Below are 18,160 nucleotides of genomic sequence, written 5' to 3' on the forward strand. Positions count from 1 at the left end.
GGGTGGCGTCGTGGGGTCAGCTCAGATCCAGGATGACTGCAGTCGGATTTGCAAAATGGAGCCTTTAGCCAGATGACTTGATTTCAAACCCAACACTTTCCAAGTCATGACTTGGACGTCGACGCGATTTTTGACGTGTCCCTTCTGTAAGCTGCGTGCAACCCCTTGCACACTGGGTCAAGGGTCAAATGGCAGAGCTCTGATTTGCAATTATGCCCACAAGTGTTCACGATGGCGGGCCGTTGAGGCGAGCACAGCGGTTAAATCCAGAAACACGCAGCTGAATCTCAAGAGTTCCACACCATGGCAAAGGGGAAAGCAATTCCGGATGGGCGAGAGTCATTCGTAGTTCTACTTATGAGGTAGCGACATCTACATACCTAGGTACATGTAGTAATCACTATGTCCGCTGCCAAGACGTGTAACAGCGGAGCATGGAGACACCACGCGACAAGGCTGACAAGGCTGACAAGGCTGACGTCTTATTACTCCGGAGTAATCTTAAACTGCTGGAGGACTTGTACTTTGATCGAAAGTCTTTATTGGCAGTAGACCTGAGGGTTACCACTGTGTCCGGATATTCTGTCCATGCTGCATGGTCTCTGCCGCCTCAAGCATGTCTCTGCAACATGTTCGACATCCGCCTCCTTGTCGATTGTACGGCGCAGTCTCTTAACACTCGCGATCGAATCCTCCTGCGATGACACTTGCGTGTCACTTCTCTCAAAGCACACCGCCCTTAGTGGCTCGTACTCTACAAGAGCCAGCCTACACTTCAACGAGAAGGTTACGGCCGAAAACACTGGCAAGGGCGGTATTGTCCCCGTCGAAGCACTGAAGAGCCATGACACGCATCTCGCAAAGCTTGTCGAGAAGTCTTTAGCGTCGCTGCCAGAGGCTCCTGATGCTTCGCCCGGTTTCAAGAAGCTCTGGCTTCGAGATGGCAGCTTGAAAGAAAAGCCGGACTTTATATCCGTGACACGCGGGCCCGGAATGCCAGTCAATCTGGCCGTTGGTTTGAATGCTGCCAAAGGTCTCGCTGCAGCATGGCAGATCCCGATGGTTGGAGTTCATCACATGCAAGCACATGCCCTCACACCAAGACTGGTCAACGCGATGGTGAAAAGTGAACAGCGCGACACAGATACCTTGAGGCCAGAATTTCCATTCTTGACGCTGTTGGTCAGTGGCGGTCATACAATGCTTCTCTACTCGAAAGGGCTAGTGGAGCATGAAATACTAGCCACAACCTCAGACATTGCAATCGGGGACGAACTGGACAAATGTGGCCGTCTCATTTTGCCCAAGGAATTGCAGGAGGACACACCTGACACATCCTATGGCAAGTATCTTTCGGCATATGCTTTTAGAAGTGAGGACGACTATGCTGCATGGGAAATCCCTCGAACTCGTCGTGAAGAGGTAGACAGGCCACTGAACAAATATGGATGGAATCTGGTCACTCCTATGTCCAAGAATAGGAGGTTGGAATTCAGCTTTGCGGCAATTGCCAGTCAGATTAAAAGTTTGGTGCTTGACCGCCAAAATGGAATTACCAGCATGGGGATGATGGACGACGAGGAGCGTGTCCTGCTCGCTCAGGCAGCCCTGGGCACAGCCTTCGAGCATCTGGGCTCTCGAACCATTATGGCACTGGAGAAGCTCCAAGAGCAAGGCGTGCAAATTCCGACACTGGTGGTGAGCGGAGGTGTCGCTGCGAACAATTTCCTACGCCACTATCTACGACGTCTGCTAGATCTACGATCCTTTGAAGATGTGAACCTGGTATTCCCGCCTGTGGAGCTATGCACCGACAATGCGGCTATGATTGCATGGGCCGGGATGGAGATGTTTGAAGCCGGATATCGAACAGACTTAGGATGTACTCCAGTCAGGAAGTGGAGCATGGACAGTGAATGTGAGGAAGGAGGCATATTAGGCATTGGTGGATGGATTAGGTCGGATGGCTCCTATATTGCAGAATGACTACTCGTACGAAGTACAGAGTGCTGATGATCGTCGCGCTTGCTCCACGCGAGCACAGGTTACAGATCCAGCAGCCCCTTGGATGAGGGTCCCCCGGAGCCATGTTTGTGTGTTGTGTTGACCATGGTGTTCGCAAGTGGTGCACTATTTAGGAAGTGTGCGCAGCGGCCCCTGCGATGAGTCATCCGTCGTTAAAGGCAATTGTCACATACCGGATGGCAGACGGAAAGTCCTGGGGCACCTGGGGGCCCCTAATGAGAAGGGCGTGCTCCGTAATCATGAGCCTAATAGTGTCATTCGACCTCGACCTCGATAACAAATGACCCAATGGAGCTGGTGCCTCATCGTCACTTGAGGCAGTGCAATCCCAAGCTTCACGCGGAGTCAGTGAATGACTCCGGTGCACCACTCTGGCCTCTTTTTGGCGGGGAACACCAATCCATTGACAGTCGAAACAAGGCTCAATAGTGGCTCTAGTAGTTTGACCGGTGATGTGAACAAACGCTGCGAGCGGGATCGTGGTTGGCTGATATCTGGACCGCGAGGGATTTCAGGCGTGCCATGTCTCATGATCACGGCTCATGGGGAACACTCCAGGGTGTCCGACAACTGAACCATCTTTCAAGTTGCCCATGCTGTTCAAACCTTGCAGTCCTAGTTCCTACTTGACCGAAGTCGAAACAGAAAATCGTCCTTACGTCTTGATTCTTGCTCTATTACCTATAGGTAGTTTACGAAAACATCTCGCGAGGACGGCCTTGATCATCGGACGAAGTGTTGACCCGTGCCCGGTTCCACGTGACCCCAAAGTATCTTGTTCCTGACAGATTCCATGTCGGCAACTAAACTGGCGAAGGCAAGTATGGATACGCGCTGAGTAACAAGATAGTGTGGTGGGCAGGTAGGGCTGATTCCCCGTCTACTCCATCTGCGCTGTTTTCATCCCTGAAGGTGGTTGAGGATACTAAGGAGTAGTACATATATCATCGTTCAATGTGTTCAGGACATTCTTCACTGCGAAGCTTCATAGGTATTCAGCAGGTCCTGGCCTTACTGAGGCGGTACTTCATCTGTTGGAGAGTCTTGTAGACAGATACGAAGGTCACAGAACCCCTCGCTATTGCTAAGGACCCCAGTCTCGTCATGCGCGTGCGCGGCGCAGGCGCATGCAGGAAGAGTCGCCCGTCGGAGTCTGGAGAGATGTTACGGCCGATGACCAGGATGTTAACGACCGAGAATGGGGTGCAACAAGGGTAGATGGCTGAACAGGCCTGTCGCTGTGCAGTATTCCCAAGTAGTGCGAGACTGACAGCTTCCTGGCTCCTCAGGATCCCACTCTCGTATGCTCCGAGCCGCCCGCGCCACAGTGGAAGTGCAGCGAAGGGAAAAGACCCGTGCAATGGCGTCGGGGATCCCTGTCGCCATCGGCTTGGCAAAGTAGGCATCACTCTCTCCCAACTGCTGAAGTGGCCATCATCACCACCGCAGCTCACATCCTGTCTTCGACTCACTCCTCCCTCCCGCACAGTGTGTCTTCCTCCTCGTTCAATCCGGGCTACTGGGCTACTGGGAAGAGAGATACCTGAATTGCCGCCACGCTGGCCTCAGGTGCACTTTCTCCGTCGCAGCCATCGAACCCCCCATCTCCCATCTCAATCAGTCTCCTCTTCAGCCTCGCCTCGACCATTGACCGACGAGTTGCACCTTCGTTCGTTCTATCGAACACCTGTGCACTGTTCGGTCCCTAACACCAGGCCTGTTCTCGCACCTCTCCGACTCCTAGCATAGGACTCTCTTGAGACCCACTGGCACCTTTCCGCGAAGACCTGTTTGGCTTGCACACTTGCACGCTTGCACCTCTGCTGCACGGAGACCTTGTTTCTCAGTTCAACCTACACTCAGTGTCGAATGAGCCTCCAAGAGTTACACCAAACGAACCCACGAATCTATCAGCACGGCATCTCCCCCACCCGCCACGACCAACACCAGACGGAAAGAGAGAGAAGTACCACAACTGTGAGTAAGGTCGACTTCCGGTTCCATAAATCTTAGATATCGTCGATTTATGTCCTTTGGTACAAGTGAGTCATAAGCCACTGGGAACTACTCCAAGCCAGCCAATAGGCCGCCTTGCTAAACTTCGAGCTAGCAAGTTGCGTGTCATCTGCATCTTCCCCGGCTCGTTCGAGACTTCATATACCAACCAATGTCGTCCTCTACCATGCCACCTCCTCCTGTTCCCTTTTCTCACCGCCGCTCTCATCGACTCATCACAACACATCTTCCTCCCTCACCACCCGCTTCACCGGAGTCCTCGGCATGCATCCTTCGTAAGATGTCCTTGTCCAAGGGTGCGACTTTCCACCAGCCATCGTCGCCTGCGACGGACGATGATCCAGTTCTGAGCATTCCTCACCTGACTCGTCGCTCTCCAACGTGCTCGACGGCAACCCTCACCAGTTGGCTCTCTGAGAAAGAGGACGTTGCTCAGTCCATCGTTGATTTTGAGCAAACGTTCTCGGGCGCACGCGGGAAGAGGACCTCCATTCGGCGATTGTCCACGATAGACTTTCAACGACAAGTCTTTCGTGTCTCGATACCGTCTGACGAAGGACTCGGTTCCTCAATCAGCCCTGCAAGTGACAAAGGCCTGGCCAAGTCATTTGAAAGAGCTTTGGATTTGTTGTCGAACAAGGACAGTGGACTGGGGACTTCCATCAGTGATTCGGTGGAGAAGGTTGTGGGAAACACCTCTGAAGAAGACGGTCTGGTTAAAGACTTGATTCAAGGTTGGATTGCCCGCTGTGTGTTGATGTGTGAAGACGTCGTTAACCATTCACCAACAGAAGCTGACCAGCTAGACTCAACATCCCCACAACTCAGGCAGCGAGGAAGTCTATCCGCGTCCAAATCTTCAGTCGCCCTCACCCCCTCTGCGCTTACACGCAGCATTGCTCCATCTCCTAGACTTGCCGCCCCTCATCTGCCGCTGAGCTCCTCTGCTCACAGCAAGATCAAGGAGTTCATCATCTCTCCTATCCTTCGCGAGGATCGATTCGAAGTTCTCCATCCCCTTGTCACCGCTCTCGGGTCAAGGACCAACAAGGCCATTCGATGCTTGCGCGACCTTGAACGGAGTCTCGTCTTCCAGCCCTTGGTAAGCACATTATTCTCTCAACGTTTGCCACGTTCTAACTGTCTTGGCAAGACGCTTGACATCTCAAGACAATTGTATCGCGTCTTCGGCGAGTTCACCGTCCAGCTCGTCGTCGATACTTACCAGCATCTGTCCGAATCCGAACAACGGCGTGCGGCGGATCGCCCTTACGACAACGGCTATTTCCTTGACCTTGTCCAACAAGTCAATCGACTTGCGTCACACATCGGTTCTTCAAGTCGTGCTCAGCAGGCTGGAACTGCTGAAGAGGACGACGCCATGGCTTTCTCGATCGATGACGAGGTCACCTTGGAGGGTGGCCTCGGTCAAACCGACACTGAAGCCGAGCTCGTCCGTTGGAAGAATGGCAAGGGTTATTCCCTCCGCACAGGTCTACCATACGAGCCGACACCTGGCATGAAACGACAAAGCAACGACACCCTGGATGAAGAAGTTGCAAGATCAATGGCCCGAAGGAAGAAGGGCTACATTCCTGAGATTGTGGAGATGAAGTGCCACGACGAAACCTGCGACAAGACCTTCACGCGTAAATGTGATTTGGCCAAACATGAGAAGACTCATTCTCGTCCCTTCAAGTGTCCCCAACCTGATTGCAAATATCACGAACTTGGCCTTCCCACGGAAAAAGAGCGTGAACGCCACTACAACGACAAGCATGCCAAAGACCCACATTTCTACAAGTGTGACTTTTGTGAGTTCCGCACGAAGCGTGAGAGCAACTGCAAGCAACATCAGGAGAAGAAACATGGCTGGCATTACGAGCGTGCCAAGGGCAAGGATAAGGCTGGTTCTACTAGAATGACACCGATGCAAACTCCTCGGACCCCGAGTATGGATTACTCTTCAAGCCCTGCTGTCTCGATCAGAACCTGGGACGATACCAGCTCGCTCGCCGGTAGTCTTGCGGGCAGTGTTTCAACTCCATTCGAACAGCCAGCGAGCAGCTTCGATGCCTATCCGCAAGTTCCGGTCACTTACTCGAATCCAATCTTTCCGAGGACGACTCAATCCATGTCATCCACTCAGATGGAAGAATTTGACTTCAACTCTGCTCCGTTCAACCAGAATTTCCAGCCTGCTCAGGCCTACATTTCTCCCACCAACACCACTCCCATCACTCCTCATATGATGACGACCCCAATCACACCAGCCTACAGCAACATCACGGAATCGTCTCCATACCACACATCGATGGACATTACGCTCGATTGCAACCCCACAACATGGACTTCAGGCTTGCCGACACCAGGCTCTTTCCTTCAGCCTCATTCGCGCAATCCGTCCATCTCCGATCATTCTCCTATGATTGCTGGACCGTCTCGACAACCCTTCGCTGATACTCCTCTCATGGGACAGGATCTGGACTTCCCTTCCGGTGACTTCTCCCTCTTTGGTGGTGAAAGCAGCACGGCCTTCTCAAACCCTGCCGCTGCCAGTGCGACATTGTTCCCTGGTGGTCCTGAGGCTTTCGCTGCTCTGGACAATGACCCAATGTTTGATGCTGCCTGGAACGACACAGACTTCATCGACTACGACATGGACAATTAGAGCATATTAGATTGGCAACAACAAACCTCCACATACTCTTCAAGCGGAGTTTCGGCTCCACTGTTATGTACACTTTAGCGTTTGATTTTGTGCTTTGATTTACTGATTTCATTTCACCACTCCACCCGTCTTGAAAACACCGGGGAAAAAAAGACGGAGATGTTGAGACGAAGTGTGAAGCGAGTGTTGGAGGTTGACCTCGATGACGAAGTTACGATATTGCGGTGGTGTCTGGATGTTCTGCCCGACGGAGACGAAGGAACGGGGCCAGGACCATCTCCAGATGGCCGCCTGGGACACGAAACGTTGGTCGAGACCAACGTAAAGCCCCTGCAGGATGGACGGGTCATGGGGGTGTGCAGGTGCAAGGAGACTGATCAATTTATCTATCGCCTCTACTCTGCTTTTGCCCATGCTGTTCTTAGCAATGGGCTATCGGCTACAGTTCTGGATGCAACGGATCGGGACATGGTACAATGGCAAATCCAAATCATCTCTTCAAATCTGACTGCCCCTGTTTCTTTACCTTAGCTGGCCATTGATAAGTAAGAACTCTAGCATGGGACTCGCCCAGAGCGAGACTGATAGCTCATAACTGCTAGTCCCACCGCCGCCAGACATCTGAGATCATGTAGTATCGCACGCCCGGGACCCGGACCTAGACCCTCCCCAGAGGAGATATTCGTTACCGGTAATTGCAAGCCATACTCCGTACAACGACAGGCACAAATATGTATCCGTAGGCTGATGTAGATAGGTAGTCGGTCTGAATACTCCGGACCGGCGACAGATTCAGACCGGTCCCTGGCTGGATTCTCAACGACGAAATCATGCGTAGTACGGGGCGGCATCACAAGGTCCCATGGCAGATCGGGTAGGCCCGAAGGCTATACTCCGTATACAGAATTTACTTGGGATGGATCGATGGGGTTTCTCCTGCCTCGCACGGGTCGACCCGGAAGGCAGCGTACATACATACATGTATGGTCGGCCAATGGTCCTCTTGCATGGCATGCTCACTTCTCGATTTCCATTCCTACAATGTCTCGGTACATGTACCTCGTACTGCACAACGCATTCGTTCTTCTGGATCCTATCCGCCCCTTTCAAATGGCCTGCGCTCGACAAACGATACTTCAACATCACCCGGGATATCCACCATGATCAAGCAAGCAAGACTCTCTCAATTCGTCTTGCAAGGCTTCTTCCAAGTAGCTCCGGCAGTTGTACTTCTTAAGAAGAAGCTCGGGCATCGGCACCGCCATCGCCATCCGCATTAGTCCATGACATCTACATCCTGACCTTACTCGCGGTAACAGTCAATTCGCGTTCCACGCACCTGCCAAGGTTCTCGTACCATTCCAGCCCTTTGAATCCGTGTGTTTCCTTTCGCACGTGCCATCCTTCAGATCGCAACCTCTCAATCCTCTCTTTTTCGGGCCTGGCCCTGGTTGCTTGCTCATTTTCGATTTCGGGGCTGGAGCAGACACGGAAACCTTCTGAATTGAGACATTTCCTCTTCAAGGCAGACACCTTGTGTTCCAGGGACCAAAAACTGGCGAACCTGGTCTTCGATAGCGCTTTGGTAGCGGTTCGCTCGTCTTGGGCTTTGTGGACTCGACCTATCTCTTTGTCTAAGTAACTGATATGGTTGTGCAGCTGCATTCGAAAGTCTGATAGACAGGCATTGTATCGGGTCATATCGGGCGAGGAGAGGTACGCTTCCAGATGTTCGTTGACCGGGTTGGGAGTGAAGGCATCGCGGATTATCTTGAACCGTGGGGTCACAGGGGATTCGGGGACTGTCCCAGTGCGTTGGTGACCTGTCGGGGTAGGCGACTGGATGGGAGACGACGTCAAAGGTAAACATCCTTCGTATCGTGCAATCAGAGTCTCGACTGCAGTCTTGCGCATGGCGGGAACTTGAACAATTCGAGAGCCCAGGAGCTCGAAGTTGGAATGGTGACTAAACGGTAAGGGCGGTAACGGGCGAAGCGCAATGTCTTCATCCGGTTCGGTGATATGAGCTTTCTTGGACTTCCGGCTGAACAAGGGTGAGGGGACGAGTTCATCGGCCAGTTTGTGCTCAAGACTAAGACTTTGGCTCAGTCGAGACTTATGTGTTGCAGGGGTCGTTGGCAGCGTGATACTGCCGGATTCTGTACCATTTAGTTCTGCCTGCAGCCTTGGTGTTATTGGATTGTGTGTATTGCCAAACGAGGAGTCGTCGTCCGTGGACGGGGTTTTGTGTGGCTCTAAGACGATGCTTCCTGTGGAATAATTGCTGCAGGATGAAGCAGATTGCACCATTCCAGCCATGCCAGTTCTCGCTGGCGACACGACGTGAAGTCTTGCATTCGCATGAGACACCGATCGTATTGCAGATAGCGAGGGAAGGGGAGAATATTCAGGTTGCTCGTAAACCCCTGTCTCGGTAGACATGTAGGGGAGAGGCAGACTTCGCAAGGCCAGAGTGAAATTTTCCTTCGCAGAATAGAGGAACCGAAGCTTGTTGCTGGAGTAGTCGTGGGCGATCAGTCCGATGGATTCGTAAGAGATGGCACGATAGAACCAGAGGAACATCTGCTGCACAGGGTGAATCTGGTCCGTGGTCAGCTTCAGGGCTTAGCCAGGCACGGATCCTAGCTAGTTGATGAAAATCAGCCATACCTCAGGTCTTTGCAGCTGTTCACAAAGCGCAATGCACTGTTTGTATCGACGATCGTGGTAAAGACTTTGTACGCTGACCAGTTCATCTCTGTAAGCTGATATGCGTCGGTCGGGCCCATGTACATGCTTGATATGGGCTGGAGTCTGCGCCATGGTGAGCAGGCTTTGAACAATTCACATCTGAGCAGGTGACGCCAGTAAGGGCGACTACAAGTGTAGTGGCGAAGGAGTCGTGAGGTTGCTGTTGTCGTGGTGAATACTGCCGCACCTGCCTCTCCGGCAATCGCGCAGAATCAGTGTTACTTTCACCAGGGAGCTGTGAAGCCTCTTATGTGTATGCGGAAGCATTTCGATAGAGTCCAGAGGGACTCCAGCTTCTACAGAGCTTGTCACCCATACACTCCCGAGAACAATCTCACCAAAATAGCGCTCATACGACTCTTCTAGATACCGCGTACCAAGGCCCGCTCAAACAGAGGAGGATGGCAGTGATACAAGTCCTTCATCTATCATGTCTTCGATCTGGCTTGTGACCCATTCTCTACCTCTTCCCTGTACATTGGCGGTGGCTGCTGACAAAGTATAGTTGCTAGATTGCAAGGACTGGGAAACAATGGCTCGGAGCTGAGAAATCGCCCTATGCTCATCATCCTGATACAATTTGGATGCATTTCGGTAGAAGACATCTGCGTTTTTGAGTAGCTGACCGGCATTCGCAATAGCTGGCTGGTAGGACGCCGGTGGCTGACTCAATTTATGTTGCAAGAGTGAGCAATTTCCACGGACAAAATGAGTCTCTGCAATATCGTCTGGAATAGATCCAGGGATCTTTGACGCAGTGGCCATGTTGGCAATTGCTGCAGATAATGCGTTCCATCTTTGCGGTGCCTGGGAAGCAGCAGTGGATGCATCACCATCCGCAAGAGCACTGTTGAATGCAACAAGACTATTAGCGTTGGCCAGGAGGGCTGAAAAGTTTCTTTCCAAGTCCAATTCTGGAGGCCGAAAAGCATCGTCTCGTTCGCGCTTGTACGTGCTTGATTCGATTGCTCCAGACCTGTAGCCTGCTTCAAGTAGTGCGCTGGAAAAGTTGGCCTTGGCTAGAGCAACTTCTTGCAGCTTTTCTGGCTCTGCATCCTGAATAAGGAATGGCAATTTGGCTTGGACTAACTTGGAGGAGAACTCCTCAATCCAACCGAGGCTGGAACTAGGAGCGGCGGCTGGAGACGAGCTCAAAATGCTACATAATGTCGTGAGGGTCCCGAGTTCTGCAAGAATGGTGTCAACGAGAGTATCCTTAGTTACCGGCTCCACAATCGAAAACCACTGGTCTTCAGTACCAGTCGTTGAAGGGATGCCCATTTCCGTAGGCGTAGGAGCCTCAGGTCCGGTAGCCCCTGAGTCTTCATTATCGGCTTCTATGTGAGTGGCCGCTTCTCTCCGTTCTTGGAGCGATTCCTCCAATTTGAGTTCTTGCAGAGCTAGACACCGGTCCTGAAGCTCCAGCGCTTCTTCTAGTGGCTGCAATGCATCTTGGTCGGCGCGTTCTGGGTCTTTTGCGTATGCTTCAGCGATAGCTGTCAGAACTTGGGCAGTGTTGAAAAGCGTGTCTGGGTTGTCCTGGTCGAGGCTGAGGGCATATCGGTGAGCATCCAATGCCTGCTGCAACACCTCCAGGAGGGGAGTATTCAGTTGGTTTATAAGAATGGGATGGGTCGCAATTTCCAGCAAGACTCTCGCTCTAGAAGGAATGGTTAGTGTCTCTGCAAGAAGCCAATGAATAGCATCGTGATGGCAACAAGGAAACGGACTTGTTATATGCGAGGTCCAGACTCTGGGGAAACTTCCTCAGTCCTTGATCATAGACGTCGGAGGCCCTGGAGAAGAACCGCATAGACTTGACGGCATCACCGCCTCTCCATTTCCCTGCTGCTTCTTCAAAATCCACTCCGGCTGATAGAAGGTAAGTATCTCCGACTTTTGTCATGGCGAGGCGTCTTCAACACGGACCTGCTAGGTAATCGTCGCCAGTCTCTAGGATCTGGGAAGGAAATGGTTACCTCGATTCCGCAGTCTCCAGGCTATGTGCATTGTCTCACCTGCTCTTGTTTCTTTTTCGCCTTTGACTGCTTGAGAAAGGCCTTGGGTTTGGACATGATCAACTTGAATGCGTCGAGCCTCGTAACGAGAATACAGAAGTGGAACAAAAGGTCTGGCCTATTAGGGTCGTGCAGAAATGAGTTTGGTTATCAGATGGAAATGCTCCATCCCGAAACCCTTGACGAATACAGTCGCACCAACTTCAGCCCGATTCACCGGGCGTTTTCCCGAACAAAATCGGTGTTGGTGTTCGGGTGCGTGTGGTGTGTGGTGTGTAGAGGTGGGTGCGGTGGTGGGTGCGGTGGTGGTGTCAACTGCCTAGTTAGTAGCCAGCTGGGCCAGTGCCATTCGAAATTTTCTCACTGGCGGGACAAGAGGGGAGCCTAGGCATGCTAATACCCAGGTGGTTTAGGTACTGTATGGTATGGTATCAGCCCCCGAAAGCTCCCTCCTGGGACCGCCAGTGCAACGCATGTAGGGTCAACTTGCTGCCTCCCACATGCCATCACCCGTTGACCGAAGTGGCAACCGGGTCTCTATGGTTAGGCAATTACGGTAATTACAGCAAGGACCCTGCCGACTGACTCGCAGCGGACCCCTGCAAGTCACCCACGCCAGCTATCGGCCCACTGCCATCCAACAGTGAACCAATTCAGTGCCGATGTACCCACGCCATCTCTAAAGCTGAGGGCGCTGCACCCCGCCAGTGGACAGGACCTTGGTCAGAAACTATCCTCTCGCCGACCTCGAATTTTGTCCTCTCTGAATCTCTTCCATTCGTCGTCCAACAAGGCTGCGTCCTGTTCTTTCACCATCCTTTGTCGACCTCATCCGCCGATCGGAACCCTCCTCATACAGGCTTCGGCGAGCTGTTCCTCTCGCCGCCGCTACAAGATGGACCTGTTTTGAGAGTCGTGTCTCACTCACTTGTCTCCCGCAGCCCACCTGCGGGCACAATCCATCTGCTTCCCCGTCAAGAGAATGACCCAAGAGCGCGAGCATAATTTGGTTTGGCCTCAGCATATCCAAGATGATGCTTTGGTCACCGGAGTGGACGAAGACGATTTTACGACATTCCTCGACCTAGACAATGACTTTCAACATTTTCCAGCCATGGACAATGGGCGTTCCGGTCTCGATACGCCCATGGGCCATCTGGGCTTCGGCAACAATGCGGCCGACATGATGTATACCGAATCCGAGCAGATGAACATGAATATGGCTATGACCAATGATTCAATGGGCTACCAGAACTGTGCGCCTGCAGACCAGACATATGGGCAATATCCGCAATACCAACAGGCACAGATGGGGATGCACTATCAAATCCCACCAACGCCAGTGAGCGCGGAAATGCATGCTGCAAAATATGCGTCTCATATGGGTAACAATGGACAATTGCTCTTCAACCAACGGCAGGTACGTGAGTAGATGGACGTGAGCAGATGGCGAGGCGTACAATGATCCTAATTCTTCCAGATAACGTTCACCCCACTGGTTTCTCCTGCACAAACCCCAATGGACGGTGGGTTCTCCATGGCTGATTATGGGCTGGCCGACGACCCCTTCAGCCCCTTGACCTCTCCCGCCATAGAGGCACAGACAGCCTTCAGTTCAACGGGTACCACTGCTTCTCCGATCGACCTTGGTGCCGACCCGGGAGCTATGGCGCAATCAGTGACCACGGGAACAAAGCGATCTCGTCGCAAGGGCAACAGTGTGACTCGTACACCTGCTCGCAGTATGAAGCAGTCTCCAGCCCTGAAACCGCAGCCTCGTCGCCGTCATCCCTCACTGAGCTCACTGCGTCTGGACAAATTGGGGAGCTTACCTCCGCAAGGTTCTCATGGAGCAAACCTACCTGTCTCGGCCCCAAATAGCGCCGTTATTCGTCCAAGTGATGACTCCATTTCCCCTGAGTCGTTGTCAGAAGCGGCCATGGGGCCTCCCCCAGTCCCGCAGCCTGGGAAGTCACCACAGCCCGGGATGATTCCACAGAATACAGCTTCCAACAATCCCGTTACGCCAGCTACCCTGATGAGCATGCCAAGCAATTCATCGGTGTCGGCGAAGCAAATGGAGCAACACAGTTCGGCTCAAGCTGCAGATGAACCCATGGATGATATCATGTTACCGGACCCCGCTGCCCCCAGTGGCCAGCCAGTCCTGGCGGCGATTCATAGCAACACGACGAGCGACGACAGTGAAAGCACCCCGATTCTTTCGGCCAAATCAGCGAAAGTGAGCGCTGGGAGCACCCCCAGAGGCGCGCTGGCTTGGGGAAATTCACAGGATACGTTTGCGAAACCGGCAAAAGTAGAAGCTCGAGGAGGAGTCCGTGCCACTAAGAAGAGACAAAGCATGTCTTCTGCGACGATATCTCCCGCCTTGCGGCCCAAGATTTCGCCAAGCATCAGCCCTCTGGTTCCTGCGACGGGTAAGTATCAAATGAATCATGTCCCAACGCGAAGTAAGCTGAATAGCGCAGGTCCAGGAGTGGCACATCTGTCACCCGAAACAAGCGCACTATATCTGGCTTCGAAGTCGAATTATCAAAACATTCTGGAAGGCACGCATCTACCTGGCGTTTCTTACCCGGAGACCTTGGCAGAGAACCTTACGTCGAAACGAACATCGCACAAGCTTGCTGAACAGGGGCGGCGAAACCGGATTAATCTTGCGCTGAAGGAGATCGAGGCGCTCCTGCCATCGTCCATTGTGGCCGTGCACGCTAAGAAGGAGAGGGCAAGCTCCCAGGAAAATGACGAGGGGGAAAGCAAGTCAAATCTATCTAACCAAGGAACAAGCAAAGCCAGTACTGTGGAAATGGCTATTGTCTATATTAAGAGCTTGCAGAATGAATTAAAGGACACGAAGGACAGGCTCGAAGCTGCGGAGAAGAAACTTGCAGAAGGCGGAGGGAGCAGTGCGGCTAGTCAAACCTCAGAAGGGTAGCCATACCCCTTGTTCTTCCCACGTTCTCCGTATATCGGGGTTGACGAGGTGATGGTTGACGACCTCTCCGACCACCATGATAGTACTGCATACACCAGACAAACATACGCGGAGTTGGATATATAAGGGAGGCCAGGGATACTGTTGAGTTGTCCAATGAATGTACAGTCGATAGACCGCAGTGGTTTTCTCAATTGCGGCTCTCCGTCCGTTGTGGCAGCATGTATTATATCAAAAGCCCATTTCCTTCCGTAGTTAGGCTGAAGATCACGCTGGTTCTGCATATATTTGTACCCTCTGTACTCCTAGCTCGCTCAGCTGGGTCGTTTGCTCGGCTGTTGAGCTGCGTAGGCGTTTCTGAGGTGGCTTGTCAGGCTGAACGAATGTTTCTAGCAGATACTGGCGAAGTCTATCTCAGGGCAGCATTCGTGGTCGGTGGGGGCTGGCATGGAATAGAAAATTGGAACGTCTGACAGGATCTAAGGCAGAGCGATGTGAGAAACTATGGCGGATGCTCCAGCGTCAGACAGAAAATGGTTTCCACACGGGCAGGCCGCATGGTCCAATGAGAATCGGGCTTGGCATTCTTCACTGGAGAAGGTAGCGCAGCCTTTCCATCGTAGTTTCCAACAGGTTCCATGCTTCCAGCTCTGGACTGCGCTAAGTTTTTTGGAAGGCTACATAAACACTTCCAGCCTCTCTCACCCATTCACCTTCATACGTCTAGACACGAATTGATCTTTTCCGTTCACCCTGCACCTTAGACATCACCCTCTGACCTGTAAGTCTTTCCTCCTTACTTGCTGCTCTCTCCCGCTGCACTGCTGCCCTGTGCCCTGTCTGCTAGCACTCATCCTCTATTCGCCGCCAGCCTTACTGACTGCTCATTTCATCAGGACCTAAATCTCTCCTACCAAACCGCAGCCATGGCCGCTTCGGAAACGTTCGAGTTTCAGGCTGAGATTTCTCAACTTCTCGGCCTCATCATCAATACCGTCTATTCCAACAAAGAGATCTTTCTGCGAGAATTGATCTCAAATTGCTCCGATGCCTTGGACAAGATTCGATATGAGGCCCTGTCAGATCCCAGCAAACTGGACACTGGCAAGGATCTCAGAATCGACATCATCCCCGACAAAGAGAATAAGACACTCACCATCATTGATACCGGTATTGGCATGACCAAAGCTGTAAGTGAACTCTCAACATGAATGTGCTCCAGGTAGATATTTGGCTAACACTGCGCCAGGACCTCGTCAACAACCTGGGTACAATTGCCCGATCTGGCACCAAGCAGTTCATGGAAGCATTGACTGCTGGCGCCGACATCTCAATGATTGGCCAATTCGGTGTCGGTTTCTATTCTGCCTACTTGGTTGCCGATAGGGTCACAGTCATCTCCAAGCACAATGATGACGAACAATACATCTGGGAATCCAGCGCAGGCGGTACTTTCGTTATCAGACCGGACACAGATGGCGTGCCGCTCGGTCGCGGAACCAAGCAGATCCTGCACCTCAAGGAGGAACAGCTCGACTTCTTGAACGAGTCCAAGATCAAGGAAGTGGTCAAGAAGCACTCTGAGTTTATCTCGTACCCTATCTACCTCCACGTGAAGAAGGAGACCGAGAAGGAAGTCCCTGACGAGGATGCCGAAGAGGTTGAAGAAGATGACGAGAAGAAACCCAAGGTCGAAGAGGCTGAAGACGATGAAGAAGAGAAAGAGAAGAAGAAGAAGACCAAGAAGATTACGGAGATCAAGGAGGAGGAAGAAGAACTCAACAAGACGAAGCCGATCTGGACTCGTAACCCCTCCGAGATCACCCAAGAAGAGTACGCTGCCTTCTACAAGTCGCTCTCCAACGATTGGGAAGATCACCTCGCCGTCAAGCACTTCTCAGTTGAAGGCCAGCTTGAATTCCGTGCCATCCTCTTCGTCCCGAAGCGTGCGCCATTCGACCTTTTCGAGACCAAGAAGACCAAGAACAACATCAAGCTCTACGTCCGACGCGTCTTCATTACCGATGATGCCACTGACTTGATTCCCGAATGGCTCAGCTTCGTCAAGGGTGTCGTCGACTCGGAAGATCTGCCTCTGAACTTGTCTCGTGAGACCCTCCAGCAGAACAAGATCATGAAGGTCATCAAGAAGAACATTGTCAAGAAGTGCCTTGAGCTCTTCAACGAGATTTCTGAAGACCGCGAGCTCTTCGACAAGTTCTACTCTGCCTTCAGCAAGAACATCAAGCTTGGTATCCATGAGGATGCTCAGAACCGTCCGGCTCTTGCCAAGCTGCTCCGCTTCAACTCGACCAAGTCTGGTGATGACGCCACCTCCCTTACCGACTATATCACTCGCATGCAAGAACACCAGAAGCAGATCTACTACATCACCGGCGAGTCCCTCAAGGCTGTCCAGAAGTCTCCCTTCCTGGACGCTCTCAAGGAGAAGAACTTCGAAGTCTTGTTCTTGGTTGACCCCATTGATGAGTATGCCATGACCCAGCTCAAAGAGTTTGATGGCAAGAAGCTGGTCGACATCACCAAGGACTTTGAGCTTGAGGAGACCGAGGAAGAAAAGAAGGTGCGTGAGGAGGAAGAGAAGGAGTTCGAGGGTCTCGCCAAGAGCCTCAAGAACATCCTCGGCGACAAGGTCGAGAAGGTTGTGGTTTCCCACAAGCTCACCGGTTCTCCATGCGCCATCCGTACCGGTCAATTTGGTTGGTCTGCCAACATGGAGCGTATCATGAAGGCCCAGGCCCTCCGTGACACATCCATGTCTTCCTACATGTCCTCTAAGAAGACCTTCGAAATCTCCCCCAAGTCCGCTATCATCCGTGAGTTGAAGAAGAAGGTTGAGGCTGATGGCGAGAACGACCGTACTGTCAAGTCAATCACCCAACTCCTCTTCGAGACTTCCCTGTTGGTGTCTGGCTTTACCATCGAAGAACCGGCCAGCTTTGCTGAACGTATCCACAAGCTTGTCTCTCTCGGCTTGAACATCGACGAGGAGCCAGAGACTGCTGAGGAGACGACCGAAGCCGAAGCTCCGGCTGCCGAGACCTCTGGTGAAACTGCCATGGAGGAAGTCGACTAAATGTCGACACTCACTGATGTTCACTGACAGGCTCTGGTTGAGCTGGTCATTGTACCATCACTTCTCGGCGTCTGGTGTCAGTTGGATTTCCTTCTTCAGCGATTCCCCCGCATTGAAACAATGGTATTGAAAGACGGATGGGATGGACGGGCAAAAGTGACGAGGACATGGGTTGGGGATGTAGCACCGGTAGTCAAAGCAACTCAGTTGCCAGTCTCCTGTATCCTTTGCTTAGCTGCTTGCATGGTTCGACGAAGAGAATCAGAATACTACATTGATCCTTTCTACCTTCTGCGTGCATGGACTTATATGACGCTGTATTGCCGCTCCCAGTAATCAAAATGAAGCTTCGCATTGATAGTTTGCCATAAGCAGAGTCTGATGGCTCGTGAATAGCAAATAATAACAATAATGCTAATACTGGAGTACTCAGTTGTAGTCTCAGAGCGACCAATGCCAAGGGTGAAAACAGCCCCGACAGTTTCTCCAAACTTGCGTGGGGGGTCTTTTTAGGATGTGGAATGGAACATGGTGTCCATTACCTAGGTACCAGGTATATCATTCTTGACCCCCAAAACCCGAGCATGTCGCATTATGTTCGTATAGCAGTTTCCCACTTGTCCTAG

The 18,160-nt window shown here is 52.2% G+C and overlaps 6 protein-coding genes across 6 annotated transcripts; 4 read left to right on the top strand and 2 right to left on the bottom strand.

Moving 5' to 3' along the window:
* Positions 1-588: 588 nt before the first annotated feature.
* A1O3_03991 (uncharacterized protein) lies at positions 589-1,986 on the top strand (the record flags this gene model as incomplete). Its single annotated transcript, XM_007734123.1, has 1 exon — positions 589-1,986. The coding sequence occupies one exon, from the start codon at positions 589-591 to the stop codon at positions 1,984-1,986; it is 1,398 nt and encodes a 465-aa protein (XP_007732313.1).
* Positions 1,987-4,321: 2,335 nt separating this feature from the next.
* On the top strand, positions 4,322-6,712 carry A1O3_03992 (uncharacterized protein; the record flags this gene model as incomplete). The annotated part of the gene is made up of 2 exons (XM_007734124.1): positions 4,322-5,143; positions 5,195-6,712. 2 exons carry the CDS (start codon positions 4,322-4,324, stop codon positions 6,710-6,712), a joined length of 2,340 nt encoding a protein of 779 aa, XP_007732314.1.
* A 1,290-nt stretch (positions 6,713-8,002) lies between these two features.
* On the bottom strand, positions 8,003-9,535 carry A1O3_03993 (uncharacterized protein; the record flags this gene model as incomplete). Its single annotated transcript, XM_007734125.1, has 2 exons — positions 8,003-9,313; positions 9,383-9,535. 2 exons carry the CDS (start codon positions 9,533-9,535, stop codon positions 8,003-8,005), a joined length of 1,464 nt encoding a protein of 487 aa, XP_007732315.1.
* A 315-nt stretch (positions 9,536-9,850) lies between these two features.
* On the bottom strand, positions 9,851-11,369 carry A1O3_03994 (uncharacterized protein; the record flags this gene model as incomplete). The annotated part of the gene is made up of 2 exons (XM_007734126.1): positions 9,851-11,123; positions 11,194-11,369. The coding sequence occupies 2 exons, from the start codon at positions 11,367-11,369 to the stop codon at positions 9,851-9,853; spliced, it is 1,449 nt and encodes a 482-aa protein (XP_007732316.1).
* Positions 11,370-12,463: 1,094 nt separating this feature from the next.
* On the top strand, positions 12,464-14,437 carry A1O3_03995 (uncharacterized protein; the record flags this gene model as incomplete). The annotated part of the gene is made up of 3 exons (XM_007734127.1): positions 12,464-12,901; positions 12,962-13,919; positions 13,977-14,437. The coding sequence occupies 3 exons, from the start codon at positions 12,464-12,466 to the stop codon at positions 14,435-14,437; spliced, it is 1,857 nt and encodes a 618-aa protein (XP_007732317.1).
* A 926-nt stretch (positions 14,438-15,363) lies between these two features.
* Positions 15,364-17,534, top strand: A1O3_03996 (heat shock protein 90; the record flags this gene model as incomplete). Its single annotated transcript, XM_007734128.1, has 2 exons — positions 15,364-15,627; positions 15,687-17,534. 2 exons carry the CDS (start codon positions 15,364-15,366, stop codon positions 17,532-17,534), a joined length of 2,112 nt encoding a protein of 703 aa, XP_007732318.1.
* Positions 17,535-18,160: the final 626 nt, after the last annotated feature.

This window comes from Capronia epimyces, assembly GCF_000585565.1.
Source record: "Capronia epimyces CBS 606.96 chromosome Unknown aczIQ-supercont1.3, whole genome shotgun sequence".
Taxonomy (NCBI): Eukaryota; Fungi; Ascomycota; class Eurotiomycetes; order Chaetothyriales; family Herpotrichiellaceae; genus Capronia; species Capronia epimyces.